This window comes from Salvelinus alpinus, chromosome 1 (genome assembly GCF_045679555.1).
Source record: "Salvelinus alpinus chromosome 1, SLU_Salpinus.1, whole genome shotgun sequence".
Lineage (NCBI taxonomy): Eukaryota > Metazoa > Chordata > Actinopteri > Salmoniformes > Salmonidae > Salvelinus > Salvelinus alpinus.
Window position 1 is genome coordinate 87,150,678 of NC_092086.1, and position 18,611 is coordinate 87,169,288.

The 18,611-nt window shown below is 45.1% G+C and overlaps 1 protein-coding gene across 2 annotated transcripts; it reads right to left on the minus strand.

Moving 5' to 3' along the window:
* Nucleotides 1-210: 210 nt before the first annotated feature.
* Nucleotides 211-18,361, minus strand: prdm15 (PR domain containing 15). Of its 2 annotated transcripts, none has more exons than XM_071330396.1 (25): nucleotides 18,280-18,361; nucleotides 16,971-17,007; nucleotides 16,447-16,540; nucleotides 16,102-16,255; nucleotides 15,837-15,989; nucleotides 15,518-15,620; nucleotides 15,251-15,337; nucleotides 13,895-14,122; nucleotides 13,621-13,774; nucleotides 13,216-13,337; nucleotides 12,947-13,041; nucleotides 12,729-12,816; nucleotides 12,327-12,494; nucleotides 11,747-11,844; nucleotides 11,505-11,636; nucleotides 11,205-11,345; nucleotides 10,900-11,063; nucleotides 10,398-10,477; nucleotides 10,071-10,190; nucleotides 9,660-9,791; nucleotides 9,357-9,440; nucleotides 9,064-9,239; nucleotides 6,890-6,970; nucleotides 6,556-6,759; nucleotides 211-380 (listed from the first exon to the last, which is right to left on the minus strand). In XM_071330396.1, the coding sequence occupies exons 2-25, from the start codon at nucleotides 16,996-16,998 to the stop codon at nucleotides 309-311; spliced, it is 2,958 nt and encodes a 985-aa protein (XP_071186497.1). In that variant the 5' UTR covers nucleotides 16,999-17,007; nucleotides 18,280-18,361; the 3' UTR covers nucleotides 211-308. The 2 variants fall into 2 exon arrangements, with proteins under 2 accessions (XP_071186497.1, XP_071186487.1); XM_071330386.1 differs by lacking the exon at nucleotides 211-380 and adding an exon at nucleotides 517-2,976.
* Nucleotides 18,362-18,611: the final 250 nt, after the last annotated feature.

Here is an 18,611-nt window from a genome sequence, read left to right on the forward strand (position 1 = left end):
GTGGTGTAATTGCCATACTTTTTTATTAAAGCTAACTTAATAGAAAATGACTCAAGTAAAAGTGGAAGTCAGCCAATGAAATTCTACTTGAGAAAGTCTAAAAGTATTTGGTTTTAAATATACTTAAGTATCAAAAGTAAATGTAATTGCTTAAATGTACTTAGGTATCAAAAGTACAAATAATTTCAAATTCCTTATATTTAATCAAACTAGGTGGTGACATTTTCTTTTATTTACAGATAGCCAGGAGCACACTCCCAACACTCAGACATAACTTACAAACGAAGCATGTGTGTTTAGTGAGTCCGTCAGATCAGAGGCAGTAGGGATGACCAGGGATGTTCTCTTGATAAGTGCGTGAATTGGACCATTTTACTGTCCTGCGAAGCATAACATAACATACTTTCAGGGAAAATGTTTAGAGTAAAAAGTACATTATTTTCTTCAGGAATGTAGTGAAGTAAAAGTTGACAAAAATATGAATAGTAAAGTACAGACAGACAGACAAAAAACAACTTAAGTAGTACTTTAGTCTTTTTTACTTAAGTACTTTACACCACTGAAAAGTATTTCGTTTATAGTAGCTTGTCCATGAATTAAGTACAATTTATAATGACTGGGTTCAAAAATGTAATTGTCTTGGTTTACATATTCAGAGGGAAATCCCCAAAACATCAGATTTCTTGCAATGCATTTGTCAGACGCTCTTATCCAGAGCAACGTGCAATCAGTGCATTCATCTTAAAATAGCTAGGTGAGGCAACCACAATCGTTGTAAGTACATTTTTCCTCAAATAAGTTCATCAGCAAAATTAGTGCCAATAGTAAATTACAATAGAAACCCTCAACCTGCACTTCCACAGACCCCCTCGAACTACAGAACACTTATCCTGATATCTATTAACATACAAGAGGTGTAAACAGTGGGAAACAATGAGAGCTTAGCAGTTTGAAGCAGCCTACTTCACACCATAGTGATGCACATCACCAGAGACATTGTTTAATGCTTGGGGCTAATAGAGAACAGAGACACAGAGACATTAACAGTTGAAGGTGTCAACCCTGAGAATGAGGGTCTTTGGAGGTGATGGTCCATCTAGTGTAGATGTTAATCCTTCTTGAGGGTGTCGACATTCCTTGGCCCGACCATGGAAGGAGACAATAGCAAGAACCATACATACAAAAGACCAGCGCTCTATTTTGCAGTCCTTCAAAACACCTTTCCTAGACAGAATGTCTCTGCATAATCTAATGCACATGTAACTCATTTTATGTAGGAGCTCTCAGATAAATCATATTTGTGAAGATAGCTCCCCCTTCTGGTTGGTCCAGGTTCTGACTCCGGGTAAGCTACAGGTGTACAACAGGTGTGCGGTTCATAGTCTAGTGGTTAAGCGCTTTGGGTCAATAACCGAATGGTCGCTGGTTCGCGCAGACTAGGTGAAACATCAGTCTGTGCCCTTGAGCAAGGCACTTAACGCTAATTGCTCTGGATAAGCGCGTCTGCTAAATGTAAAAAGACTTGACACACACACACCACTGATTACAATGCCAGCCGAGTTTCCCAGTTGGTTAAATCATAACGCTAGAAAACAAGCTTGTACCATATTCTCAAATGTACTACTCGATTTAAACATTGATATTTAGACAGAAACAGAAAATGGGCTAAATACATTTCATTTGTGAAATTTAATTGAAAAACAATGGCAATAAAAAAGGCTTCCAGTATTTCTTTGACAATTGCTGCATGGTTTTAAGTTTCAATGCTTTCAGACATTCAAAAATAAAATATGGTTCTCTCTACTGGTTAAATGCTGTGTCTTGGCTGCTTTACACTCGTGATCTACTCATAAAAAATAAAATAAGATTCTAATTGTCTTCTATTAACCTCTTGTACAAGGCATTCAAAGCCATGTGCCCAAATTATTTAATAATTTAACCCCCAATGAGAATTAAAAAAAAATACTTTTTTGCATCTCCATAACCTAAATAATTCTGCAGTGAAAATATGCAAATATTGCGAGACGTGCATGTTTAAATTCACAAATTAGAATATTCAATTTCTTGCTTAGGTTTATATTATAACTATTACATTGATCTGTTGATTGGTCAAAACTACACAGTTTGACCTAAGAAACAATGCACCCAAATAATTTCATTCTTTTTAACTGTACATGCATCTCTGTAAACTATACAGTTCAACAGCTTCCTCTGTGGGGTTTTTGACAAACAACTCACGTTGACTCGAGAAAGTAGCTCTTGGTTCATGTAAATGCTATCATCCTCCATCAATGTTCTCATTCAAGAGGTGTATTTTGGGGAATATAACATAGGCATTTGGGTGAGAGCATTCAAGGCCTCTAGTCCACAGGCCTTCCATGTGTCTAGTCTATCCACTGTCCTTCACCAGGACTGAGGTGACCAGCACCTCCCCTCTTCAGTCTAGTAGCTGAACATCTGCTGTGTTGTGTTGGCCTGCTGTTGCTGTGCTGCCTGGGCTTGTCTAGCCTGCTCTGGGGTCTGGGTCTCAGAGTCCTGGGTGTCACCTGGAGCCCCCTCTGCTACAGGGGTGACCTGGACCCCCTCAGCCTGCGTGACAGGCCTCCAGGCCAGGGTGGGGGCCTCCAGGGGGTGCCCCATTGGGTTGACGAAGGTGGTAAGGTTGATAAAGTGGGCGACCGACTGTGGCCCAGTACTGGCACCGCCAGGCCCCACCGTGTCGGTCGTGAGCTCGGCGGGCCGGTTGTGGAGCATGGCGGAGCCGCTGACCGTGTCGAAGGTGACAGTGAGGATGGAGCTGTCCAGAGTAAGGGGCCGGTGGTCGCTGGCTGTCAGGTGGCCCACGGCTACAGGCTGCAGGCTGGTGAACTGGGCAGGGGCATGGGTGGTGATGGGGGTCACTGTGATGTTGGTCAGCCCCACTGAGCTGTTGGGGGAGGAGGCGGAGGACACGTTGGGGTCGGCCAGCACCACCACCTACAACAACAGCACCACCCACAATGGGTCAGATCATACACTACTAACAGTATGATAGAATCACACAATCTACAAACAATGTTGTGGACAATATGGAAAACTTTAAGGCCAGGTGCAGTCAACAACATGATTGTCCTGTGTTTTATACACTGAGTGTACAAAACATAAGGAACACTGCTCTTCCCATGACATAGCTTTCACCTGGTCAGTATATGATCCCTTATTGATGTCACCTGTTAAATCCACTTCAAATCAGTGTAGATGAAGGGGAGGAGATAGGTTAAAGAAGGAATATTAAGCCTTGAGACAATTGAGACATAGATTGTGTGTGTGTGCGTCCTTCAGAGGGCGAATGGTTAAGACAAAAGATGTAAGTGCCTTTGAACAGGGTATGGTAGTAGGTGCCAGGCGCACTGGTTTGAGTGTGAAAAGCATGAAAAACCCAGGAGTGTTTCAGTTAACAGTTTCCTGTGTGAGTGTATCAAGAATGGTCTACCACCCAAAAGACATCCAGTCAACTTGACAACTGTGGGAAGCATCCCTGTGAAACACTTAACACCTTGTAGTCCATGCCCTGACAAATTGAGGCTGTTCTAAGGGCAAAAGGGGGTGCAACTCAAATACGAGGGTGTAACTCAAATACGAGGGTGTTCCTAATGTTTTGTACACTGTATATTACAGTGAGCTACGTAAAGAATCCAGTATATAAATCAGCGGCCTGTATAACAGTAGTAGATAGTAAAATGAGCAATTTGCAGAATACAGTATATCATTACAGTGGGAAAAACTGCATAAAGGAAACGGGAAGTGTTTTCAGAAAGTATTCAGACCACTTGACCTTTTCCACTTTGTTAGGTTAATCTTATTCTATTTTTTTTATTTTTTTAATACCCTTTAATCTACACACAAAACCGCACAATGACAAAGCAAAAAAATGTTCTTCTAATTTACACAAAATTTAAAATATCAAATTTATATAAGTATTCAGACCCTTTACTCAGTACTTTGTTGAAGCAACTTTGGCAGCAATTACAGCCTTGAGTCTTCTTGGGTATGATACTACAAGCTTGGCACACCTGTATTTGGGCAGTTTCTCCCATTCTTCTCTGCAGATCCTCTCAAGCTCTGTCAGGTTGGATGAGAAGGTCTCTCCAGACATGTTCGATTGGGTTCAAGTCCGGGCTCTGGATGGGCCACTCAAGGACATTCAGAGACTTGTCCCGAAGCCACTCCTGTGTTGTCTTGGCTGTGTGCTTAGGGTTGTTGTCCTGTTGGAAGGTGAAACTTCGCCCCACTGAGGTCCTGAGCACTCTGGAGCAGGTGTTCATCAAGGATCTGTACTTTGCTCCCGTTCATCTTTTTTGCGATCCTGACTAGTCTCCCAGTCCCTGCCGCTGAAAGATACCCCAACAGCATGATGCTTCACCGTAGGGATGGTGCCAGGTTTCCTCCAGACGTGATGCTTGGCATTCTGGCCAAAGAGTTGAATCTTGGTTTCATCAGACCAGAGAATCTTGTTTCTCATGGTCAGAGTCCTTTAGCTGCCTTTTGGCAAACGCCAAGCGGGCTGTCATGTACCTTTTACTGAGGAGTGTATAGAGCTCTGTTAGAGTGAGTGAACATCGGGTTCTTGGTCATCTCCCTGACCAAGGCCCTTCTCCCCAGATTGCGCAGTTTGGTCGGACGGCCAGATCTTGGTGGTTCCAAACTTCTTCCATTTAGGAATGATGGAGGCCACTGTGTTCTTGGGGACCTTCAATGCTGCATTATCTTTTTGGTACCCATCCCCAGATCTGTGCCTCGACACAATCCTGCCTGCGAGCTCTGCGGACTTGGCTTGGTTTTTGCTCTGACATGCACTGTCAACTGTGGGACCTTATATAAACAGGTGTGCCACATTCCAAAATCATGTCCAATCAATTGAATTTACCACAGGTGATCAATAGGATGATCAGGATTCACTGGAGCTCAATTTCATGTCTCATAGCTATGGGTCTGAATACTTATTTAAATAAGGTATTTCTGGGTATTGTATGTAGATTGCTTTTTAAAATCAATTTTAGAATAAGGCTGTAACGTAACAAAATGTGGAAAGAGTTAAGGAGTCAAACTTTCCAAAGGCACTGTATATACATGGGACAGCAGCGTTGGCTGTGTGTGAGAGTGACTATAGGCGTACGCATGTGTTTGAGTGTATAGATAAGTACAGGAGTCTGCTTGTGTATGAGGTGTGTTCTTAAGAATGCAGTTTGCTTATTGGAATTTGGCCTTTAGGTGCCCTCTCTAATGCCAGAGGTCACCATAAACTATGTCTGGCTTACTAGTATCAATGCCCTTGAGCCATTAAAAAAATGTAATAAAAAGCCATGGGTGTTAAGCGATTAAGATGTTTAAAATGTATAGTCTATTCAACCCCAAGGTCTCAGCCTTGATTTAATGCTTTGGCACCGGGCACAGAAGGATGAAACAACAAACAGATAAGGCAAGAGTATTTAGGTCTGCCCTCCCCTCTGTAGGAGGGAGAGATTTGCTGCGAACCGGTTTGAGTTTGTCAAGAACTGCAACGCTGTTGGGTTCACGCTAAACAGTTTCCTGTGTGTAACAACAATGGTCCCCCACCCAAAGGACATCCAGCCAACTTGACAACTGTGGGAAGCATTGGAGTAAACATAGGCCAGCAACCCTGTGGAACGCTTTAGACACCTTGTAGTCCATGCACTGACGAATTGAGGCTGTTCTGAGGACAAAAGGGGGTGCAACTCAATATTATGAAGGTGATCCTAATGTTTTGTACACTAAATGTTTATTTCCACACGAGGTTGGAATAATACTGTGAAAATGATAAATCCCTTTTAGCATAAGAGCTGTTTGAAAAGACTGAAATTTCACCATGCACTTCCATGGGGACATCACCATGCACTTCCATGGGGACATCACCATGCACTTCCATGGGGACATCACCATGCACTTCCATGGGGACATCACCATGCACTTCCATGGGGACATCACCATGCACTTCCATGGGGACATCACCATGCACTTCCATGGGGACATCACCATGCACTTCCATGGGGACATCACCATGCACTTCCATGGGGACAACACCATGCACTTCCATGGGGACAACACCATGCACTTCCATGGGGACATCACCATGCACTTCCATGGGGACATCACCATGCACTTCCATGGGGACATCACCATGCACTTCGATGCAGAAAATTAGTTAATAGACCAATAAGAGAGTTCCAAACCTCTGCCAATAACAGTTCATTTTCAGTTTTCCCCTCTAGTCAAACCCCTCCCAGACAGTCCTAGCAAAATTGCTTTAGAAATTGCTATTTGCTAAGCCATTTCATTTAACATTTTAATTTAAAACAATAAGGTACTTAATTGTTACCCAGAAATGATTTGATATTGAGATAAAAACAGCTATATTGGACCTTTAAAAACCCAACGTATCCACAGCATTAATCAAGACATTAATAATGGACAGATGGACCCAATTGCAATAAAGAGAATCTCTAACCTAATATAATTGCTAACATAGATGATCTGACAAATACATGACCCACCCACCTGCTGTATACTCTGCACAGCAGAGCTGGTCTCATCTCCCACTATGGTGGTGGTATACTGTACTCCTTTGCCTGTGAAGTCAGCATACTCGTCAGAGTCCGACAGCTCCGGCTCCTCCAGCTGTTTCTGCTTCTTCCTGGGCAGCCGTGTGGTCCGCTGGGGCCTCTCCCCAGAAAGAGCCGCCTTCTCCAGGGTTAGAGTGGGCTGTGAGGGTGGTATGCGAACCAAGAGTATTAAAATAGTTCCATCTCTGCATATACTGTAGTTAGCTAGTTCCATCTCTGCATATACTGTAGTTAGCTCACCACCATAGGCATTGTATGGCACTTCCTACCTGCACAATGCTGATGCTTGACTCATCGATTGTTGAGTCTTCTTGGAGCTCATCAAACTCATCTATTCTCACAGTGACCACCTGGGGTAGGAGAGAGCACAAGTTTAAATAAAGCTGAGATGTCACTCTCAATGACAGGTGGGATAGGAAATTATGTTTAAAAGAGAGCTGGGCCTGGTCTGGAAAACATAACAGAAAATGTCAGTTTCAGCTGACACTAAGAATTCCATTCAAGATGTGGTAGATCTCATGCATATACTGTCCCAGCTCACCTCGGGGTGTCTATGGTTTAACCCCTACTGTCCCAGCTCACCTTGGGGTGTCTATGGTTTAACCCCTACTGTCCCAGCTCACCTCAGGGTATCTATGGTTTAACCCCTACTGTCCCAGCTCACCTCGGGGTGTCTATGGTTTAACCCCTACTGTCCCAGCTCACCTCGGGGTGTCTATGGTTTAACCCCTACTGTCCCAGCTCACCTCGGGGTGTCTATGGTTTAACCCCTACTGTCCCAGCTCACCTCGGGGTATCTATGGTTTAACCCCTACTGTCCCAGCTCACCTCGGGGTATCTATGGTTTAACCCCTACTGTCCCAGCTCACCTCGGGGTGTCTATGGTTTAAACCCTACTGTCCCAGCTCACCTCGGGGCGTCTATGGTTTAACCCCTACTGTCCCAGCTCACCTCGGGGCGTCTATGGTTTAAACCCTACTGTCCCAGCTCACCTCGGGGCGTCTATGGTTTAAACCCTACTGTCCCAGCTCACCTCGGGGCGTCTATGGTTTAAACCCTACTGTCCCAGCTCACCTCGGGGCGTCTATGGTTTAAACCCCTACTGTCCCAGCTCACCTCGGGGCGTCTATGGTTTAAACCCCTACTGTCCCAGCTCACCTCAGGGTATCTATGGTTTAACCCCTACTGTCCCAGCTCACCTTGGGGTGTCTATGGTTTAACCCCTACTGTCCCAGCTCACCTCAGGGTATCTATGGTTTAACCCCTACTGTCCCAGCTCACCTCGGGGTGTCTATGGTTTAACCCCTACTGTCCCAGCTCACCTCGGGGTATCTATGGTTTAACCCCTACTGTCCCAGCTCACCTCGGGGTATCTATGGTTTAACCCCTACTGTCCCAGCTCACCTCGGGGTGTCTATGGTTTAAACCCTACTGTCCCAGCTCACCTCGGGGCGTCTATGGTTTAACCCCTACTGTCCCAGCTCACCTCGGGCGTCTATGGTTTAAACCCTACTGTCCCAGCTCACCTCGGGGCGTCTATGGTTTAAACCCTACTGTCCCAGCTCACCTCGGGGCGTCTATGGTTTAAACCCTACTGTCCCAGCTCACCTCGGGGCGTCTATGGTTTAAACCCTACTGTCCCAGCTCACCTCGGGGCGTCTATGGTTTAAACCCCTACTGTCCCAGCTCACCTCGGGGCGTCTATGGTTTAAACCCCTACTGTCCCAGCTCACCTCAGGGTGTCTATGGTTTAAACCCCTACTGTCCCAGCTCACCTCGGGGTGTCTATGGTTTAAACCCCTACTGTCCCAGCTCACCTCGGGGTGTCTATGGTTTAAACCCCTACTGTCCCAGCTCACCTCAGAGTGTCTATGGTTTAAACCCCTACTGTCCCAGCTCACCTCGGGGCGTCTATGGTTTAAACCCCTACTGTCCCAGCTCACCTCAGGGTGTCTATGGTTTAAACCCCTACTGTCCCAGCTCACCTCGGGGTGTCTATGGTTTAAACCCCTACTGTCCCAGCTCACCTCGGGGTGTCTATGGTTTAAACCCCTACTGTCCCAGCTCACCTCAGAGTGTCTATGGTTTAAACCCCTACTGTCCCAGCTCACCTCGGGGCGTCTATGGTTTAAACCCCTACTGTCCCAGCTCACCTCAGGGTGTCTATGGTTTAAACCCCTACTGTCCCAGCTCACCTCGGGGTGTCTATGGTTTAAACCCCTACTGTCCCAGCTCACCTCGGGGTGTCTATGGTTTAAACCCTACTGTCCCAGCTCACCTCAGGGTGTCTATGGTTTAAACCCCTACTGTCCCAGCTCACCTCAGGGTGTCTATGGTTTAAACCCTACTGTCCCATCTCACCTCGGGGTGTCTATGGTTTAACCCCTACTGTCCCAGCTCACCTTGGGGTGTCTATGGTTTAACCCCTACTGTCCCAGCTCACCTCAGGGTGTTTGCGCCTCATGTGGCGGTTCATGGAGGCTCGGGTGGACACCTTGGTGCCACACATGTGACAGCTCTGGGCCTCCACCTTCTCATGCGTCAGCTGCACATGCTTCTGGAGCATGTATTCTGTCACATACTTCTTATCACACACCGCACACGACCACGTCTTCCCCACTGGGGAGCGAGACAAGAGAGAAATCTAATAACGGTTCTCAAACAGAAGGTATTCGTGGAGTTGTCCAAACCGAAAACACACAATTGGAAACGACGAGTATTCATCCAGGAACTTGCCTGTGTGAATGAGCTTGTGTGTCTCCATGGTGTTCCTCTCACTGAAGGTCTTCCCACACAACTCACACATGAAGTCCTTTATTCCTGCAGGAGTAGAAACGGTACATCAGTGTAAGACTTAACCAAATAAGCCCTTTGTACCTTACATGCTTCATTAGCTTTGTTGTATCTGTAAGATATGACAAATGTTCAGCCATACATGTTAGCTTACAATGCCCAACCCATGTTTATAAATGAAAGTGGCCTTTCCCCCCCCCACTGCCTCTGGGTTGTTTTGTATAGTTGTTGCTGGGTCCATCTTACCCGTGTGTCTCTTGTAGTGTTTCAGCATGTTGACCTTCTGGGCAAACTTGCGGTTGCACTCCTTACACTCGTACTCTTTGATCCCCTTATGCAGCTTCATATGGTGCCTCAGCGCATGCTTGGTCTTCATCCCTGCAGAAAACACATTGGCTTAAGTTTTTCATCTTACCCCCTGTGGATGTTTTTACCAAAAAAAGTCCATGCATGCTTTGATCAGAACATTTTCCCAATTCATAGAGCCACATATTTCTTGCTATTACCATTCACGGTAAGTGCTAGGTAAAGGCATAAACAGCAATTGGAAAAGCCACCACCAATGTGGGTCAATTTGGTCTCAATTTCTAGTCTATTATGCAAACGTCTGTACCCCAAATTATTTGACAAAGACAGTTGTCATGGTGACAGCCTCACCTTTCCCACACTCAGCACATAGGAAGTCTCTGACGTTGTCATGGACCCTCAGGTGTTCCTTTAGCATGTCCTTCCTGGCAAACGACTTCCCACACTGGTCACATCCGTGGCTCTTCACCCCTGGGAGAACCACATTACAGAGGACAGCAATCAAAAAAAAAAGTTGAATAAGCCCAAAAAATCAGATATTCTTTATCACGCCTTCAAGACAAATATTGGGTGGCTATCATAGTGCCAAAATATGATTCATGTGTGCTAAAGAACAAAATGTAATGTAGTCCAGTATCCAGAAAGTATCTTGTTAGAGATGAAGGGTGAGGTTCATACCTGTGTGAATGACCTTGTGTCTCTCCAGGTTGCCGATGCTGTTGAAGATTCGGCCACACATTTCACAGGGGTGGATGTACCTTAGGAGCAAGATGAAAAGTGTAACAGACAGGGTTATTGTCTGGGTGCTAGTAACGAGCCAAGAAGGAGAGTGTACAACTGTTGTATGTCCTATATCTCTGTGTCCTGGTCCTCTTGTCCCTCCACATGTCCCCTGTCCCTCCACATGTCCCCTGTCCCTCCACATGTCCCCGGTCCCTCCACATGTCCCCGGTCCCTCCACATGTCCCCGGTCCCTCCACATGTCCCCTGTCCCTCATATGTCCCCTGTCCCTCATATGTCCCCTGTCCCTCATATGTCCCCTGTCCCTCATATGTCCCCTGTCCCTCATATGTCCCCTGTCCCTCATATGTCCCCTGTCCCTCATATGTCCCCTGTCCCTCATATGTCCCCTGTCCCTCATATGTCCCCTGTCCCTCATATGTCCCCTGTCCCTCATACCTCTGCACAGCAGGGTCTGGGAGCTGTTCTCTGTGGATGACCAGGTGGGCGTTGTAGGTGGCTTTCAGAGCGAAGCGCCGGTTACAGATGATGCAGCCATAACCCCTCTCTTTGTGCAGGTCCATAATGTGCTTCAGGTAGTCTCTGCCCTTGAAGAACGTCACCTAAAACACAAAGACAGTAGATTCGAACAGAGGCCATGGAGAGTGCGAGTGTGCTTGTTTAACCACCACCGTGGTGCGAGTGTGTTTGCGTGACAGAATGTGTGTCGGGATGTAGGCATGCGTGAGAGGTGTGTGACTGACCTGACACTTCTTGCAGCTGTACTTGTGGGTCTCTTGTCCGTAGTCTTCATCCTCCTCATCAGTGTCGTCGCTGCTGTCCACTGAGATGCCAATCTTCCTGATGAACTCCTCCCTCTCCTGCTCGTCCATCAGGGCTATGTCCTGGAGAACAGCAATGAGCAATGACACCACTATGGACCTAGTGTCAATCTCTTTATTTATCTTTCATGTTTGAGTGTGAATGAAATGTGTGGTTATGTTGGAGTTCAAAAGAAGCATGAACTAAACGTTTGATTGCAACATCCACATAATCTCTCTCACCTTAAAGTGAACGTGAATATGGTCCCTCAGGACGTCCACTCTGAAGAACTTGCGTCCGCAGATCTCACAGGTGTACTTCTTATCCCCGTGAGTCAGCAGATGCTTGTTCATGTTGCTCCTGCAGGAAAACACCTGGACACACACAGTCAGGGTAAATATCTTATTTCAAGTCTTCTTTTTATTTTGACTCATTTGATCCAATGTCAAAATAAGTATATTTTCAGGTATCCGTGTCACAGCACCTTGCCACAGATAGGACATGCTGAAGGCTCCTTTCTGTATTTGGTCCCTTCCTCCCCATTGGCCTCCAGCTCTTCCCTCTTCAGGTGCTTTGGGTTTGCTGAGACATACAATAACAGTACAGCTGAGCTCAGAGAGAAGGCTGACTGATGCTTTGGGATAGAACACATTTCAGGATCATGAGCCATGCACTTGTAAAAGTTGCAAGCTCTGCTCTGTTGATATAAAATAATCAAGTACATCATATACTATAACATACTTCAAACTTAGAGACCCACCGGGCAAAAACATTTAATCAACGTTATTTCCACGTCATTTCAACAACAAAATCTATGTGATGACTGATTGGATTAGCAAAAAGTCAATGTAATTTCATATTTTTTTCACCTAACTTTTAACCTTAATCCAATGACATGGTGAAATGTTTTGTTTATCTCCCGTTGAATTCACATTAGTTGTCAACAACCACATTTAAATCAAAACTAGACGTTGAACTGACATCTGTGCCCAGCGGGGAGTATCACCAAAATAGTCATCAATAAAGATGGATCATGTCCCCCTGGTCCCTCCGCCAGTACTGACCCACAGTATGTCTCTTCTGGTGGTCCTGCATAACGTCCTTGCGGTAGAACATCTTGCTGCAGATCTCACAGGCGTACAGCTTCTCTCCGTGCTTCTTCTTGTGCTTAGACAGGTTACTGTTGGTGGAGAAGAACCTGGAGCAGATCTCACACTGGAACGTCTTGTCATCTGCCACCACAGGAACAAGAACAAACAATATGACTAGTCATTCAATGAAATAAATAATGGATGGATGGGATACTGTGTCAAAGTCATCGCTAGCACAACGAAGCCATGCAGTACAACAAGCGATACAACAGTAAAGTAACACAAAGAAGTATTTCAAAGATGGATAAAGATAGCGGACAACCAAACAAAATGGTCTGCAACTAAATGATGTTTTTTAATTCATGCTGCACTTACCTGTTCTACAGTTGTGGAACTCTAATGCATTCTCCAGACGGAAGGCTTTGTCGCATGTGTTACATTTGTATCTGTACTCCACATCGGGCTGAGGGAGCGACGGGGACACACACAATGTATAGTGAATCAAGGAGCTAGCCACTGCAACACAAACAGTGACTATCCTGGGCAAAAGCTGTAAAGGCCAAAATGTTGAGCATTGATCTAGGTGCGCCTACCTCGTTTTTGCTGTGCTTGTATGAGATGTGCTGCTTCAAGCTCTCCTTGCGGCTGAACATCTTGTCACATTCATCACATTTAAAGAGCTTATCACCTAAAGAGAGCACAGACAAATAAAACATATGCACTTGTATGATATGATTAGTAAACACTGATCTCCACAATCCATCTCTTTTCTCTGGAGAGTGGTGTTCGGAACAATTCAGTAAGACTGCCACAAAAAAAAGAAGGGGACAAAAAAAACAGAGGGGGGAGAGGAGAGCATTACCGTGGGAGCGGATGTGTCTGTTGAGGTTGCTGCTGTTCTGGAAGACCTTGTTGCAGAGGGTGCACTTGTACAGCCTCTTATGGTCTCCCCCCTGCCTCAGGAACCTCTTCCTTGACCCAGGCCTGAGGAAGAAGGAACAAGGACAAGAGAGAGTGGAGGGAGTGTGAGAGAGGAGAGGGACAGAACAGAGTAGAGAGTGAGAGCATGCCTGGTATCTTTCCAAGTCTATGAAAGAACTGATTGATTGATAATTGTACTTCAAAAGGAAATATGTGTACTGTAAATAAAGCATGCAATATAAAGGTGAACTGCAGTTGAAGGATAGCAATGGAAAATGACTCGACTAAGAGGCATTTATTTTGGCTCAGTCAATCATGACATAGTGGAGAGGGTGTTGATCCTTACATCCCAGCTGAGAGCAGGGTGCGGGTCACCCTAGGCATGGTGACAGCCACCCCGTCAGGGCCGATCTCCAGGTCATTGCCATCCAGCATGGCCTCTCCTCCGTCTGCAGGGACGGTGTTGAGGGCTTTCTCTGCTGGCCCCAAAAAGGCTGCAACTAGAAGCAGGAAGGTATGAATAAAATTCACATTTTAGGAGAGAATGTGGTGGAAACAGAACAGTGCATGTGATGGGGTAGTCAATAATTTAACAACATAAGAGGTGGAATCTGTCTCACTTTTTTTCTTTGCTGCTATAGTTGCAGTGCTAGGTTTCCGTCCTCCTTTGGCCCTCTTCCCCGGCCTGCCCAGCCTTCTTTTGGGAGCTGGCAGAGGAGGAGCAGGGATGGGTTCAGCACTGAGGCCGTCGTCAGTGGTTACCAGTTGTGCTTCTTCCTGCTGCTGGGACTGGTCGTCAGGGGGCGGGGCTACATCTTTCACTTCCTGCAGGTGGCTCAGCAGGTGGTCTGGGAAGAAGACAGGTGGAAGGATGGGGAAATTAAGCTTTTCATGTAAATACAGAAGAACACCTCGTCCTCTTCACTACTGTCCTGATTAATACAAGCAATTCAGCTGCCTGTCTTCAGCCAGCTCTGAAGACCTCAACCATCATGCCTACCTTCTATGTAATGCAAGTGTTCATGAGGAGGATCTTTGTTTTCTGGCTCCAGTTTCAACTGTTCTGCCTGTGGCCATTGAACCCTGACCTGTTCACCGGACGTGCAACATGTCACAGACCTGCGGTTTTCAACTCTCTAGAGACAGCAGGAGCGGTAGAGATACTCTCAATGATCAGCTATGAAAAGCCAACTGCCATTTACTCCTGAGGTGCTGACCTGTTGCACCCTCGACAACCACTGTGATTATTATTATTTGACCCTCCTGGTCATCTATGAACATCTTGGCCATGTACTGTTATAATCTCCACCCGCCACAGCCAGAAGAGGACTAGCCACCCTTCAGAGCCTGGTTTCTCTCTAGGTTTCTTCGTAGGTTCCGGCCTTTCTAGGGAGTTTTTCCTAGCCACAGTGCTTCTACATCTGCATTGCTTGCTGTTTGTGGTTTTAGGCTGGGTTTCACTACAGCACTTTGTGACATCAGCTAATGTAAGAAGGGTTTTATAAATACATTTGATTGATTGATTGATTATAACAGTATGAAACCATCCACTTCTCCTTGCCTGTCTTTCTATGGTTAGTCTTGGTGGTGTGGAGGTCACGCACCGGTCAGGAGCTCTGGCTCCATAAACACAGCCCTTGCCTACTGGACACAAAGCATGGGTCGGGTCAACCCGGCAAGATAGGGCATGTAGGGCCGTTTCTCTAAAACATACTTACTGTCCACTCCAGCTGAAGGAAACCCTGTGGCCATTGTTCATTTCTGAAATGTATTCTGATCATATCACTCATATGAATGATATGGGTAGTTATTCCTCAAATGTTAAGGGGCTGAATAATGTGGCTGAACTGTTACTGTAACAGAAAGGGATCATTATTCACTTGTTGACAGCAGAGGTATTTCACCTAACAGTGGTTTCATGAGAAGGTGTTGATGTATGCCCAGAAAGTATGTGGCATCTCTGGGAGTGAACTCACCTGCATCATTCTCTCCAACCACTAGGGCCTGTGAGACTCCAGCTTTATTCAAAGCCCCCTCTGGCATGGTAGAGGTAGTATCCACAACTGAGAGATAAGGGAAGAACAAAAACAGGACAACACGGTCATATATTTCATATTGATTATGCGCCTAGCAATCGAACCCTTAGTTGATCTGCGTTAACAGAAGGGTTCAAGCTACAGTACACCAGTTTGCATCTCAGGGGACAATAATGCTGAATCTAGTCTGCCAGTGGGGCTCCATACCTGCTGGAGGTGGATGGACTGGGGCCTTCAGCATGGTCCTCTCCATCTTCTTGGCATAGAAGGCCCCATACCAAACCCTCAGCTCAGACCCTGGCAGCACATCCTGGGGAAAAGACAGAGGGTTACCTTATGAAAGAGTAGGGAACCATCTGTGTCTCCTGGAAGAGATCTCTCTCCCATTTGTTCCCCACCTAGTATGTAGTGATGTATTGGCCATGGACACTAAATAGTATGCTAGTGTGGATATGGGGACATATCCAATAAAGAATGACCAAAACTGTCCTCAGTTGCTTTGTTTGGGGGAGTTGGTATATGATACCTGTGAGGTGTTGAAGTAGACCTCATCGTCCTGCTGGTAAGCAGTCAGGTTCTGGTGCTGATAGTCAGTGGCGGGCCGAACCAGCATCATCCAATTACAGTCATCCTCATTGGCTGAGTCAAAACAGACTACCAGGCCATCTCTCTGGAAGATCTGTCCAGGTCACAAACAAAACCAAAGAATACAGAGAGGGGGATATTAACACCACAGCAAAGAACACAAACGTCTTTCTCCATAATAACAGCAGTCTAAGTTGAGAACACACCTTCAGAGGGAACAGGCCTTCTTTGTCCAGGTGGGATATTCTCCTAGCCTCGAAGGGACCAAACCTGGTCCTCTTGACCAGACGTTGGAGGACAAACACCCCCTCCTTCCCATCTGGTACCTGTCTGATCTCCAGACTCTCCGGCAGAGAGGACCTGACCCATGACAAACAACACAACATCTATTACTACATAGCCTCCTCCACTTCTGTTACTCCAATATCAGGTTCAAGATTTGCTGCTTTAAATACACAATTTGTAAGATTACCAGCTAAACTGGAAACCCACTCAACACCGGTGTAAGTAACCCTCTCACTGGGTAGCTTGCATGGTGGACTTTTACTCACCGTGCTCTGCTGAGAACGAATGAGTCCTGTACAGTCACCACTGGACCCAGCTCTGGACACTCAGAGTCATGATACTGCCCACAGTCCTCACACCCTGATGGGTACCATCAAAAAGTCACATATCAGATACCACATACTCTGATGTCTAAATAGGCACAGGCATGCAACGTGAAATACACACACATGCGCGTGTAGTGCTAAATACACACCACACATAGGGAGAGATACAATAGTAAATCAATGTGCACTATGCCCATATGTACATAACTACCTCAATTACCTAGTACCCCTGCACATTGACGTGGTACTGGTACTCCCTGTATATAGCCATGATATTTTTACTCTTATTGTTATTCACGTTTACTTATTCCTCTGTCACTATTTCAATATTACATTTATTTATCTATCTTTATATTGCATTGTTGGACAAGAATCTGCAAGTAAGTCTACACCTGTTGTTTATGAAGCGTGTGACAAATAAAATCTGATGCCATTTCAAGGGTATTGAAGTTCAGTATACTCACAGATAAACTCATCTGGTTGCTCCGTCATCGTGACAATCTGCACATTCAAGAAAGGGATGTTGTTACTAATCTTCGTAACGTGTGTAATTGTGTATGATTTGCTTTATCTAAAGCATAACGTTTAAAGGGAATATCAGCAGTTGATACATCCATTTCTGGACTTTTAAATTAATAATGTATATGCATTGATTCTTGAAGGCTATAACTTTAGTTCAGTGCACGTGTCAAACTCATTCCACGGAGGGCCGAGTGTCTGCGGAGTTTTCGATCCATCCTTGGACTTGATTAATTAATTAATGTCACTGATTAGAAATGAACTCCCCTCACCTGGTTGTCTTGGTCTTAATTGAAAGGAAAAACCTGAACCCCAGACACTAGGCCCCCCATGGAATGAGTTTGACTTCCCTGGTTTAGCGTAACTTTCCATCAGTACCCTAAATATAAGTTTGTTTTACTCCAATGTTTGTAAACATTGTAAATGTTGGGCATAAACAACACTGTATAGCCTCAATATATGCTTAATAGTATTATTTTTGATATATTGGATGGTCAGGCCTTGCATTAATAGCTCAATGAAATTCAGTGGTTACATTTCTCCAGGCCCATCCCTCAGATTGTTACGAATGGAGTTGCCGCTTTATTTACAAGCTACATTATTACTTAGAGATTATTACTTCATGATCATATACAATGTATTTCTGTTGCCACTGGTGGTTGTAACATAAATACAATAAGAAATGCCAAATGGGTTCGTCAAATTAATGAATACTGAAGAATGTGTGCAATCCTCTGAAGCAGTTCAAAAATAGTGGCAAATGTGAGGCCTACACTTCTTGACTAATGTGGATAACTCAACCTGGAGCTATATTCTGGTCAAAAACAGCGGTGTGGTAAATGTATGGGGACCTCAATAAAGCAAAGGCCATTCTTCTCCAGTATGCAAAATTACACTGTGCATTCCACGCTAATCACAATACAGCAGTGGAGTAGCTACATATTAATAAAGACGATCCAGTAGAACGGGATCCAGGATTTGAACAGATTCCAAACTCTAGCCGGGTTTTAACTCCGATCTCAGCCTACTCCGTCTTCTGCAGTCATGCAAATGTAACAAAGAACAATCGGCATGGCGGATGGAATGGAGACGCAAACTCCATCTGGAGCCAGTTAATTTCAATGTCAGAACGGCGTTATACTGGACTCTCCGCGAGATTCCGTGTGCACCTCGCAAACTAAAAATTATATATTTCTGCACGGTGGCACAATTATTGTTTGTTCAAACTGCAGAAGTTAGAAATAAACATGTTACCTGTTTTCCAAACGACTACACATTTATTGAATCCTGACTCCGGGTTGCAATCCGCTCCAAGAAACCGCGCAGGACCGGAAATGCAGTGAAGTGCAGCTTGGGAATAGTAGTTTTCTTCAATCGCTCGAGTTATCAATGGATTGCCAATAAAACATAGCTACGTTAATAACACATAGCTACGTTTTCAAAATATCTAATTCATGACTCGATTTCTTTACACAATTAACGCACATATTTGAATGCACTAGGTCTACATTACGTTAAAATGTAATTGCTTAAAACAGGTGTGGCCTCCAAACATAAAATACATATAGCACTATTAATCAGAGAAA